The sequence below is a fragment of the Choloepus didactylus genome, chromosome 2 (assembly GCF_015220235.1).
Source record: "Choloepus didactylus isolate mChoDid1 chromosome 2, mChoDid1.pri, whole genome shotgun sequence".
Classification (NCBI taxonomy): Eukaryota; Metazoa; Chordata; class Mammalia; order Pilosa; family Megalonychidae; genus Choloepus; species Choloepus didactylus.
This window is the reverse complement of record NC_051308.1, coordinates 184,245,435-184,259,271: the sequence shown is the minus strand read 5'-3', so window position 1 is coordinate 184,259,271 and position 13,837 is coordinate 184,245,435. Positions and strand designations below refer to the sequence as shown.

At 33.5% G+C, this 13,837-nt stretch overlaps 1 protein-coding gene across 6 annotated transcripts in view; it reads left to right on the top strand.

The window, feature by feature from the left end:
- The window catches only part of PATJ (PATJ crumbs cell polarity complex component), a 450,328-nt gene that overhangs the window by 64,833 nt on the left and 371,658 nt on the right, over window positions 1-13,837 (top strand). For all 6 annotated transcript variants that reach the window (XM_037827057.1, XM_037827058.1, XM_037827056.1 and 3 more), the window contains 5 exons: window positions 1,915-2,014; window positions 4,453-4,544; window positions 5,993-6,131; window positions 9,365-9,511; window positions 12,466-12,542. In XM_037827057.1, the coding sequence (XP_037682985.1) occupies window positions 1,915-2,014; window positions 4,453-4,544; window positions 5,993-6,131; window positions 9,365-9,511; window positions 12,466-12,542 (555 nt within the window). The remainder of the gene's footprint in view (window positions 1-1,914; window positions 2,015-4,452; window positions 4,545-5,992; window positions 6,132-9,364; window positions 9,512-12,465; window positions 12,543-13,837) is intronic.

Below are 13,837 nucleotides of genomic sequence, written 5' to 3'. Positions count from 1 at the left end.
TCTCTCTCCAAATCATGTTTACGGTCATTTTCTTTTCCCTCCATTGCTCTCCTCCCTCCATTACTTCTGGAGCCTTGAAGTAAAAGGTCCCTCCAATAGGGAGGGACCCAGGTAGCTATGTGATAAATGGAAGCTTTATGTAATTTTTGGATGGTGAATATTATGAAGAGGTCTCTCCTATGTACACCTCAGAGTTTTAGAGTCCAGCGCATTTCATCAGCACAGATTAATGACTTCTCTTAATGTAATCTGCTGAATCTCACAGCACATTCATGGAGAGTTGGTTTGAAAACTGATCAGGCTTTCTAGGAGATTTGAGATTTCTTTCTCTTTTACATCACTGGCATAATGTCAGAATATAGCAAGTCTCAAATATGTATTGTCATGTAGCTGTCAATTTTGACATATGTGTATTTTAAAAAATCAGAATCAGAGTTAGTAAAATACTTCCTTCTGTGACTCCTGTTGTTTGATTAAGAGTTATGATTTAATGTTCTCATAATTCTTGAGTATTCTTTTTATCATATTTTGTTTTAGAATAATTTCTATTGGTTTTATATCTCTAATAAAGCTTGTCTATTTTCCCTGTCCTCTCCAAATAAAATGCTAATATTTTAACCTTTCACTTGATCTTTACAGGACCTAGATTTAAAGTAGAATGGAAATATTTTATATTAAGAATGAAGGTTAAATGTGTACATCATTTCTTTGTACTTGTGGATTTAACCACTCTCCCCACACTCTGTATAAATTTCCTTTACTATCATCTTAATGATTTATTGAGGAAACTGAGGCTAAAATGTGTACTTTTCCTACTATTCTTTAGCAAGAAATGGAACAAATGTTCCTTTCTTAAGAGTTAGGACAACACTGGTGATGTAAAAGAATGTTAGTCACCTGTGTCTTTCTTTCTCTTCTTTCAATCGTTTATTTGCTCTTTGATGTTAATGTTTTGAATTGAAAGCAAGGTATATGTTCTCAGACACATCTGTTCTTTTACAGAATAATTTAATTTTTTTACAGAATAATGTAATTCTTTAAATTAGAAGACAAGTAATGAAAATAGTTTTAGGTCAAATTTTTTATATTGTAATAATTAGTCTTACCTTTTTTTCCTAAATTTTTCTTTATGTTTGCAGTTCTTTCAGATTCCATTTTATCCTGAGTTTTTTTATATCAGTTGCTCTGCTAGTTTTCTGTTGTGTAACTAATTATCACAACCTTAGATTCGTAAAGCAGCATCTATTTATCAGTTCACAGTTCTTTAGGTCAAAAGTCTGGGCAGGCTTTGTTGAGCTCTGTGCTCAGAGTCTAATAATGTCAAAATCAAGGTCTGCAAGGCTGGACTTTTATCTGAATGCTCTGGGAATGAATTTGTTTCCAAACTTACTCAGATTGTTGGCAGAATTCAGTTACTTGCATCGGTAGGAAGCCCGTTTGCTTGCTGGCTGTCAGCTGAGGCCCTCTTTCAGCTCCTTTTAGCTGTCCATATGCCTTCTTGCATGGTTCCATGGTTCCCTCCATCTTCAAACCAGCCATTGGCACTGGTTGTTATGCCATTGTGACCTTTTTTCATCTCTTCCTGAAAGCAGTTTTTCTACTATGAGCAATTTTGAGTATATCCAAAATTGAGATATTTTATATATTTTTATTCACTTCTGCCACTAGCCAGAGAAGACTTCAGTTTTTAAAGGAATTCTGTGTCTACATTAGATCTACCTGGATAATTTCTCTTTTGTCAGATAATATAACATAATCACAGGAGTAGCACCAGGGAGGCTGTGAGATCCATCTTAAAATTCTACCTCCAGTAGTTGCAGAGAAAATACTTGAGAAACCATGCCTAAATTGCCTATGTACACACAGTTATGTAGCTAAACATTATTTATAAATAAATTTATCATTTGCTTTTAGGACAATTCTCTTTTTGAAACCTACAATGTTGAACTCATTAAAAAGGATGGACAGAGTCTTGGTATTAGAATTGTTGGCTATGTTGGAACATCTCATACAGGTAAATGAATAATTTCTATTTTAAACTTGGAAATAATAGTAAAGGATGGTAAGGTTTCTAGACAGTAAGGTTAAATACCTGCAGATTTTAATTTATACAAGGAATATTAAAACTGTGACTTTACTTCAACAACCAGTTGCTTCTCAATGATTAGAGAATCAGAATTATATCTCAGTACTTTTATAGCTGGCTTGATAGTCGTTAGCTAAATAATTTAATTGTCTTACTCAGTGTATAACATTTGAATTGAAGTGCTTCCTGTTTCTAAAATAAATATATTTTAATATTGTGACTGTTACATATGATATTTCATATATGATGAAGTAAAATGATTACTGTATATATTTCATTTACTGTCAAAAAAGTGTTACTATTATGCCACTGTAAATGTTTATCATTGAAAATTTTAGCCATTAAAATGAAATATTTTAATTAGAATTCTTTTCCTTTCATATAAAAAGAACACATTGTGAGAAAAAAAACATGTCCCAAATATCTCTGAAACATAAATACTCCCTTAACTCCTATATGCAAAGCTTTGGTAACTTTCAATGTAAAAATAACTCTAGTATTATAATAGAATTGTTAGGGTAAGGAAAAATGAATCTTTTCTATCAAATATTTGCCAGTAATATGAAAATTCAGTTATGAAATGTTCTGTTTTTTTTTTCTTAAGTAAATAGCAAGATCAGAGATTGAATTTCTCTTTAAAAAGTTATCTTGCCTACTTACAGCAGGTGGAAGAATTAAGAATGCTAATATATTCAAAGTCCTGAATGAAATTCATGTCAGACCACCGTGTGCTATTTTAGCTTAATGAAATATCTGTTTTCAAACCTTTAGATTTTTCCAAGTGCCACCTTTTTTAGGTTCAGTATTTAAATGAGTTCCAAAAGAACTAATTATAGATTTATAATAATGTTGCAAAGACCATATCAAATAGCTTCTCTAAGGAGACTTAACTTACTGAGATGTCTTCGTTCCTAAACTCATGGCTTTTGAACCTTTATTATAAGCTTTCAAGGTGTTCTAATCAACCTAGCAATGTAGATAAAGAAGCAAAACAAAAGTATAAATACTGATAGAAAATTGAGAAATTTTGATATTCTGTTACTGAATAAAGAAAAGAACCATTTTACTCTTTTTAAAGAAGTTTTTGGGTTGGTAGAGGGGAAAGGTAGAGTGATGGTGAATCCAAAAACTAGATCACTGAAAAATTCAACATGCTTTTTAAGATGTAGTCTTTCGAAATAATTATTTCTTTGCTCTATTCATTAGACTTTCAAGGGGCTCCTTTGCTTAGTTCTAGAGGGGGTAGAACTTCAGGGACTCAAACTCTCAATTGTTTGAGGATAAATAAAATACATGTTTTAGCAGAGATACAAGCAAACTATCAGGGTATAGCAGAAGAAAGATTCAGTTTGACAGAGGGAAATGGAAAGTTCACAAAAAAAGAAGGTTTTTGAGCTAGGCATGGAAAAGAAGAAGGACTTTGATAGAAGTCATAAGGTTAACAGGCAGAAAGAATGAAATGAGAAAAAGGATAAAATCATGGAAATACTTGGTGTTTTGGTGGAATGGCAAGAGTGTGTAGCTGAACTTCTGTGTTGGTAGAGAGATGTAGTAGAAGATGAAGTGAAAAAATAAGTTTGGAATAGATTATGGAGGACCTTGAATGAGATTCTATGACATTTACATGTTATTATGTAGGCAGTATGAATCCGTTGATGTTTATTTTAATTTTAAAGACAAGTCTTTTAAGTTCATTTGAAATTTAAAAATGCAAATATAAAATCATCCAGATCTATGGTTTTTCATCTTTCAATTTCCCTTCCAGTTCTTGCCCATAGGCATGCATACTTTTTATATAATTATAATTTTTAGATACTCATTCATTTCTGTTTGCATGTTTCATTTTATAATATAAGGATCATTTCATGTTGCTGACCTCATTCTAGTTTTTTTAGGACCCTGGGTACTGTTCTTTTGTGTGTACTTGGGGAATCTATCAGTGCAACCAGAGCAGTGAATTAAATATGAGCAGGAAGACCTGTTGGGAGCCTCTTGTCATAGTGCTGGTGAGAAATGAGGAAGGCTTGTGCCAAGTCAGCAGTGAGAATGGAGATAGACCAAGAGGAAAAGCTCAGGTCTGACCTGGGCTCTCCTGAATTCCAGCTTCTATTGGAGTGCATTTCATCAAGGTTCCATTACGGATTATTTTCTTAGAAGACTTGTCATCAGTCAAAACATTTTGAATTCTGGTCACTTGTAATGTTGACAGTTTGAAATAACCCATCAGTTTATCTGCTTGTGTACAAAATAGTATTTATAAAGCCTCTAGTCAGCCCATTTAGCTAATTAACCTCTTGATATTAATTTTGCAATCAAGATCTAATTAGAGGTTTCTTCCTTTTTTCCATGTGTTTGTGTACCTGCAGGAGAAGCTTCAGGAATTTATGTGAAAAGTATAATACCTGGCAGTGCTGCATGCCACAATGGCCAAATTCAAGTGAATGACAAAATAGTTGCTGTGAGTAACTGCTTTGTTTTAGAATTGAATCAAGTTGAAAAAAAGTTTGATTTTTATTTTAATATGTATGAGAAGGGAATGACTTACTATATTTTCATAAGGCTTAACAAATTTGTTAGTACAATAAAATCTCCCTTTAGGACTCTAATGATCCTAAATTTTACTCTTTCTTTCTTTCTTCCTTTCTTTCTTTCTTCCTTCTTCATTTCCCCTTCCCCTTCTGCTTCCCCTTCCCCTTCCCCTTTCCCTTCACCTTCCTTTCCTATCAGGGAAAAAAGGGTTATTAACTGTATTGGTAGGAAAAATAATTATATATACATATATAGTTGTATATTTTACCATTGTAAAATATATTTGTATGTATTACCAAGGTATTTTACCATTCTCCTAGAAAATACTTTTCAAGCATCTCTTTGTGTTCTTTAAACTCCCCCGATTTGTATATAATTGATATGCCATTACCAGTTTTTCATTTCTTCATGATAATTTTTTGACTAACAGTGATTTTGAGAACACTGAGAATGAAAATATTTTATATTCCTGAGAATATAATAATTACCTTTTATCAATTCAGAATGGTCTTTCCCCTAGTTCATCAAATTAGTTAAATTTCGGTTTGAGCAATATTTTTGAGGCACATATAGTGATTTACATTGAAACAGATCTTTGCTGGTTTGATTTGAATCTTTTTTCTTCAGGTCTGTCTAAGGAAGCGCCTTCCATGACTCTCTGGCTTCTGTAGCAAAAGTCTTAGGAAATGTCTTTTGGGGATTAGCAAGCTCTAGAGACCAGCAATAGCAGTAGACTCTTTGGAGAAAATACTTATGGGGAAAGCTACAGTAATGGTTTGGCTAGCTTTAACATTGAAATAGGAGCCTAATGGTCCTGATGGACTTAAGAAATGTGGAATTGGGCTTGACTTAGATTAGTAGAATAGCTTTCTTGTACATACTTTTTCAGAACACTGGAAGACCTAATGCAGGGAAATCAGTGTGTTTCTTCTGGAAAATATCCCTCGTAGTGGTGTATTAAAGGAAAGAATTATTTGATGACCTAATTTTGGTAATAATAGTTTCTATTAATACATCTTGAGAACTATGTATAACATTTGACCATTTATCATGACACTTTGAATCTTGAATAACATCAGAGAATAAGACACTTTACCTCTCTCTTTCAGGTTGTTAGTTAAAATGTGTGATTTAGAATTACAAGCTTGACATTGCTTTCTAATTTGCCAGGAAGTTTGTCAGAATGTTTTGCTACTAACTTTTTTTTTTTTAAGAGCAGTTTTACTACTAGTTTTGCCTCCTTATTCAAAAATACTTTCTGAGGTCTAATATAAATTATCTTTGGAATAAAATGAATTGCCTGATTTTATTCTCCCTTGCCAGAATTAAAAATAGTAGCTTACTTGAAACCTCTGTTCCTTAATATGTCTCTTAAAGGTCAATGGTGTGAATATTCAGGGTTTTGCCAACCACGATGTTGTTGAAGTATTACGAAATGCAGGCCAGGTGGTACACCTAACCCTCGTTCGAAGGAAGGCATCCTTATCTGCTGAACTTGAATGGCCTTCAGACAGAGGTAATTCTTTCCACCATCTCTTTCACTGTCATGTAGTCTGGGTTTGGAAGAACAGCTCAGTTACAGAGTTTTGTGCATTGAAGAAGAGTTTCCTTTGGCTTATTATAATGTACCAGTCCAAATGTTAGGACATAAACCCTGATATGCACTAAACTCTGAGAGCTTCTCTAAAGTGAAATGGAAATAATTTTCCCCCCAAATACCAAATTTCATTTATTACTCATATTTGAATGATAAAATGTTGACATTTTTGTTCCGGGGGTTCTAATTTGACTAATGCTTTGGCATTTTGAGAACTTCAAGTTTTATATTACTTCTAATGATAAGTTGTATTCCAATCTGTCTCTTGATATACATTTTGAAATACGGTGAGAGAAAACAAAACATGGATGTGAATTCTATGAAAATTCTATGAATTCTATGAAAAGCATTTTTGTTTCTAAAATAATTTGTTCTTATTTTGATTGTAAGCATAGTAAATTTTCATTATTGAACAAATGTATAATTGTATAAACATCAAATTTTTAATTATCAACTTATAAATATATAGAAAAACAAAAATTGAAAGTCATGGGAATAAACACTCAATTGAAAATAAATGACTGATTTCATAATTAGTGGGTAAAAAGTAATCTATTAGAATTTGTAAGAAGATAAAGTTTTTTGTTTTCTCTGGGGATATTCTCTGAATGTATAATAAGCTTGGAAGCCTTTGCTTTCAGCTGATATTGATTTATATTTAAATAGAAACTTTTGAAGTTTTACATAACAGAATTTTTGCTGCTGAAAGACAGATGCCCTGTCAACTGTACTCAGTGTATGCAATTTAAAATTGCCTAAATGGTACAAATTGTGCAAATGCCGTATTGACCTTAAAAGGTTTACATAAATATTTATGTAAATATAATGGTATTTAATAGCTCTGATAGAGCCTTTGGCTTCAGTCAACTATACCAAATGAAGTCTGTCATCTGTGAATTAGCAATTCTTTAATATTATGAAGTTGTATTGGGATAAGTTCTCAAGACCTGAAACTAAATCTGTGCCCTTTCCTCCATGGTTTGATCATCCTTTCTGTGTGCTTCCCTAGTGCTTTTTGAAAACTCTACTGTAGCATTTAGTACATTACATTGTAATTATCTGTTTTATGTGTGGACTTTTCTCCTATAGTGTAGGAGAGCAGCTATGCCCCTTGCCTGCTGCCCCATGTAACGCATCTTTGTGTGCCTTGTCAGGGCTGCTATGACAAATACCACACAATGGTTTGACTTGAAGAACAGAAATTTATTGTCTCAAAGTTTCAGAGGCTAGAAGACAAACATCGATGTATTGTCAGGGCTTGCTTTCTCCCAGAGTCTAGCATTCCTGCAATCCCTCATCACCTGGTATTCTCTCCTGTGTCTACTCCTTTGGTTTCTGCTGACTTCTGGCTTCTGCTGACTTTAGGCTTCTGACTGCGTCCCAATTTCCTTTGCTTTTAAGGACTTCTATCCGGTGAATTAAGGTTCACCCTGGTTCAGTTTGGCTTCATCTAAATAGGATCTTCAAAAATCCTACTCACAAATGAGTTCACACCCTAACTCAAAATGGCATCTTCAAAGGCCATATTTATAGATGGCTTCACACCCACAGGGCCAGGGGTTAGGACGTGAACATGGCTTTTGTGGGAGATGTAATTCAGTCTCCAGCAGCCAGCATTCAAAAGTCTGTTTTGCTGACTTTTTGCAGATCTTGCATAGTACTCCCTCTGCCGTTTGAAATCTTATCCCTACTCTTTGTATACCTTTTTCTGACACACAATCACATAATGCACTGCTTTGTACTATAAATTCTGTTGAGTGTGTAGCTGTTTTCCCCAGCCTTGCTAGCAGCTTCTGGTGGGCATTTCTTATGCTAACACCAAGGTGTGCATTTAGTGGTTATCAATAGATTAAAAACTCTTCTGTGTTAAGATCACATTTTATGATTACTTTTCAGGAACTTTTAAGTAGTTATATTTTTCAACTTTTTATTATAAAAATTTTCAATCACACAGAAGAACCCAAAAAGAATATAATGAATACCCATAGTCCCACCATTTTGATTCAACAGTTAAATATTTTGCCGTCTTTGTTTCAGCTATTGTCTTTTTTCCTGAACAGTTTCAGAGTGAGTGGTAAACATCATGACACTACCCCTACATACTTCATCTGGTATCTTCTACAAATAAGGATATATATATATTTTTTATATAATCATAATACCATTATTATACTGAAGAAAATTAATAGTAATTCCCTAATATCAAATACCCCACATTTAAAGCTCCCCAGTTGCTCCAACCAAAATATCTTTTGTAGCATCCTTCCCCTTCTTTCCCAAAAACCCAAGATCCAATCACGTATTGCACTTCATGCATTTGTTATAATCTATTTGGTTTCTTAATCTAGACACTCCCTACCCCCCACCTGGCCCATGACATAGACTTTTTGAAAGGATCAGATCATTTTTCACTAGAATGCTGCATTCTAAATTTGATTGTTTCCTTGTGGTGTCATTTAACTTGTTCCTCTATCTCCTTTATTTCTTGTGAGCCAGAAGCTTTATTTAAAGTCTTAGATTCACGTTAAATATTTTTGATAAGAATTTTTGGTATGAATACTTTATAAGTGATGTGTGATTATTTAAAAATGACACTTGTTCAACCTTTCTTGTATTTAAGAGATACATAGTGACTTGCATACTTGAGACTGAAAACTTTGAATAACTCCTATTACTTTACTTATTTCAATTTACTGAAGGGAGGAATCTCTTTGCACCCAGGGGGGTGTCTGGTTACCTCCATAGACTTGTTTGCTATACTGATGATGCTGTCATGCCAGAACCTAGGAGAGATGAGAACAGTGGGACTGGCTGATTCTGCATGTCCTGGCTTCTGGCCCTTAATAGCAGCAGGAATGCAAGACTGTAACATTCTTTTTCTTTTCCTGAAGAAGATTGAAAAGCGTCTGCTACTGCTTTACTATTGACTTTGCTTCACTTTTTTTCTTCCCATCATCATTTTTTTTCAGTACTAACAACTAGTTTATTTTTTAAGGAGTTGATTGGTTATCATATGTGGCATTTTAGATAAAGGAATCATATATGTAGGGTATTTGAGATGCTTGTAATGAGGTAGTGAAATGGAGTGGAATAATATCATTTAAATATGGGGTTAAGCTACCAGTGATTCAAATTTGTATTTCTTATTTTAGGGACTGTTGTGGAACCACCAAAAACACCAGCCCTCTTTCTCACTGGAGCAGTGGAAACAGAAACTAATTTGGATAATGAAAATGAGGAAATTGAAGAAAGAATGGATAATCTAAAAAATGACAACATACAAGCCTTAGAAAAATTGGGTAGGCACAATGCATTCTCTTTGTAGTAATTAGAATTCTTCATTTGTTAACCACTTCATCATATAATGTGAGAAATTTTAGAGGCATTTTGGAGATATAAAATGAGCTATTCTTAATATTAATACTTTAACATTGATGGCAGGAGGGACCAAATTATTCTTGTTTAATCTTTGTTTAATTCTATTAATTTTGGCTGCATATTAGTATGTGATGACTTTTTAATCTTGTTCTTAGCATTTTTAGTTGCTGCATACTTAGCTTGTATATTATTATTGATACATCTTTAGATGTAAACAAAAAGTAGCTTCCTTTTTACCCTGAAAGTTAGTGGTATATAGATATAGATATATATATATATATATGTTAGGATGCTATATATTTGTCCTTTAATTTTATTTGTAGTTGATTTAACTTTGTCCTTTTGCTTTGTACTTTGAAGCCTCAGCTGTCCTAGTTGACTGAATTCAGCAAGCATGTTGTCTTACTCAATTTCCTGCACAAATGTGCTCAGGAAAGCCTTGTCATTTGAATGAAACTCCTTGAAATAGTTAACAGCAGCCATGTTCCAGAGGAATTTTGTGGGAGGAAAGTTTTTGGCTTTGATTGTTGTCTTAGTTTCCCAGCTGCTATGACAAATACCATAAACTGGTTTTGGCTTAAAAAGCAGGAGTTTATTGTCTCAGGGTTTTGGAGGCTGGGAAGGCTTTCTTCCCCCTGGGTTCAGTAACATTGGTGGCTGTCTGGCCATCATTGGGTTCCTCAGCTTTCCCGTCATATGGTGATGTCCTCTCCTCTTTCTTCCCTGTTCCGTGGACTTTCAGTTTCTGGCTTTTCCCCATGTTGTTTTTTTTTTCCTAAATGGTCTCCAGTAATAGGATTAAGACTGCTCCTGATTCAGTTGGCTGCACATTAAGTAAAAATAATATCTTCAGTAGATCCTATTTATAATGGGTTCACACCCACAGGAATGGGATTAAAATGAAGAATTTGTTTTTCAATCTACTACAATTATTTTGTCTCAGGAAAGAATGACCTGAAGAAAGGTGGTAACTCCTCCTTAAGGTTAAAAAATTTCTTAAGATTTGGAAATTTATCTTGTTCTTTTTGACCCAGGTGGATTGTTGTTAATCATTGTTGTTTTAATTTACTTGAATTCCCAGATAGATTTTTCAGTTAGCTATCAGGGAAAAATCAAATACGTTTTGATGTTAGAAATATTTTTAGAAATATTTTTATCAGCTCTTTTTGGAACAGCCTCACTACATTTTTTCTTCATGAGTATGTATAATTTCAGCTTGAGAATAAGACTAAAATCTTTTAACGTCCATGAAGTTAGGTCTGTGTTTTACCATTGGAATAATTGTCTCAGATCATCATACTGTTCATGTTGTTGATCATTTACTGTAGCATGACATTTATTGGGCTGCTGAGAGTAAATTAATCTCTTTCCTCTGACACTTAGGCTTTTGTGTTGTGCTTTAAAACTTACGGCTATCAATACTTGCTTTTGTACAACTGAAAGATAAAAATGTCCTCAAAAGAATTGTAGGTGAAATGTGAACATTATTTTATACATGCATATGAACTATCATTTGAGTACCATGTTTTTAAGCTTACAATTCAACCAACGAATTGCAAATTTTGTTTAGATTAACTTACCAGATAAGAAACTGCTCCCTGGAAGGAGTTTAGCAGGCAAGATGTTAGAACTCTTAATATAATGTCTTATCACAATGTTAGCAGGAATAGACACAAAAGGTACATAGCCCAACCGAATTTAATATTTTGTTTGTAATAGGCTCTTGGGATAGTTAACCCCCAAAAGTAAATTAGCACATCAGTTAATATAGTTATTTCATGGATGTTCTGTTGTGAATCTAGTAATTTAAGTTCTTTAGTTTTAGTCTCTGATTTCTGAGATTAGCCTGTTTTACTTGTCAGTTTCTATTATGTAATTAAGTATTATATACCTATGAGATGAGATGGTGCCACTGACAACTAAAAGGACTACTTTGCAACTTACTTTTGATTTTAGGCAGATGGTTATGTCAGTTGTTTCAAGTGTTCTGTGACTTGTCCAATATTATGACAAAATGGAGACAGTTTTTCTTTAACTTGAAAAAAAAGTAGAAGTTTGATCATTTTCTGATACTATTATGAATACAATAGAAACTATAGTTCTGATACTTTGACTTTTACTGCTAAATATTTATTCAGATTATGAACTTTTATATGAGTACCAAGCTTCTGGCTAAAATTGTATGGAGGACAGACCAGTCACTTAACAATCTGTCATAGCTTTTTAAAATTGTCTTACCTATGCAACAAAGGTAGTATTATACTTGGGTAAGAAAATCATAAGGCTATCAACATCCTGATATCCATGTAGCCACAAAAGATTGGTGTAAAACCAAACTTTCTGTTATATTAAAGCTCATGCAACTCCTGGTTGATTTAAACCAGACAAGCCATTAGATCTGCCCCATTGAAAAGTCTGATTGGATTGGGTTGATATGCATTGATGATAGTAACAATATCTTGATAAGTTTTTACTTTTCCAATGGATGAGATGACTGGCAATTTAAATGATTAACATTTAAATTAAATTCTTGTATGACTTAACATGTTAAAAAGCAAAACCAGATACATTTTACTTGTAAACTATAGTACGTTAACATAGAAACTGATAATTCAAATTTCACTTATAATTCATTTCCTCTTCCCTTTAAAATATTCGTGAACCACACAGCCTCTTCATAATTTGATCACAGCTGGTCTTTACATTTTACATTAGTTTTATGTCACCTCTGATTTACTTTACCTAGCAGACCTAAGTTAATGCATTTTCCTTTTTCTTCATTTCCCTTTTTCTTACTCAAACTTCGCTGTTATTGAAGAATTTAGTGGTTAAAAGTGGCTCACAGTAACTTAAATATTCTTTTCTTTATATCCAGAACGAGTCCCAGACTCTCCAGAAAAGGAGCTGAAATCCAGATGGGAAAAACTATTGGGTCCTGATTATGAAGTAATGGTATGTTAAAATCCTCTAGTAAAAACACTCTTGTTTCATTTTCAGTCAAGTTTCTAACAGTACAATTTAAATAAATGGGAGAATCAAAGAATATTTCACCTGCCTTTAGTATTTCCTCCTACTTTTCTTCTCTGTTGGATGGGTCAGTTGAATCTTCCTTCTCTCCCTCCTTCTCTCCATTCCTTCCTTCCTTCATTTCAGCATTTTAAGCTGTAAGAACAATTAAGGACTGCCCACAACTGTTACAATTACAATTAGCACATACTCAGTTTATGATGAATTAATTTTTGTTGACAATAGGCAGAAAAATGTTAGGAAAGGGAGGACTTGCCTTTAAATTTATAACCTGTATCAGCTGCTTAAAATTGCTGGCATTTTTATGATTGCTTTTATGATCTGTGTGTTTTATTGTACACTGAAAAGGCTGTGGATATTAGTCCTATGTTTCACAAAGAATCTTACGGTTTTATGAGAAAAATGAAAGAATGATTATCAAATGTATTTGGGAGAATAGAAAGTAATTTTAGGTTAGGTATAAGTTTATGGTGCCCGTGGTCCATTAGACTTCCTTTCACCTGTTATTGGATTCATTGAGTAAGGGATTGATTACATTTCCCCAAGTGAATCCACATGAAAGCAGAAAGCTGTTTTTAGAAAAGCCTCTACAGTTTTCACCAAATGCATTAGTAATAAAATATTCTATTAAATTTCTGTTGTCATTACTTTTCTTACATATGTTTATCATTAGTATTTGTTAGCTGGTTGGAAATGTTTCTCTTCTTAGTTCAGAATATCAAGCCACTCTATTGTCAGAAAATTTCCAATGACATCAAGATGGATCAAAATAGTTTATACTTTCTCTTCTTGGTAATTCTCTGCTTACCTATTGGTTCTCATGAATAGCTGCTCTCATAGATTTCAAACACTGTTATTAGGCTATGCCCTTTTCTACTCTCCTTAGTAGTTTGATATTCACAGTAATTTGTTGTATCAGTGTTCACAGATGGCAAGTTTTGTAATGGGCTCTTTCTTGTTAAAATGTTACCCTCCTTATAACAACCCTTCCAAGTTTCATCTATTAGAGAGTAAGGTTGTAACAGAGGGGCTAGAAAGAGGAAACAGAATTTGAAGTTGGAAGTCTAAAGTTACAACTTATTCGTTAAGAGGTGTAACTTGGTATTCTGAAGGGGAAAGGAACAGAAAAGAGAAGCCAGGCTGAGTGAAGAGACGCCAATGTTTCTTATCCCAGTTTCTTCCAGGATCTACTTACCTGAAGTGCAGTACCTTTAGAAGCT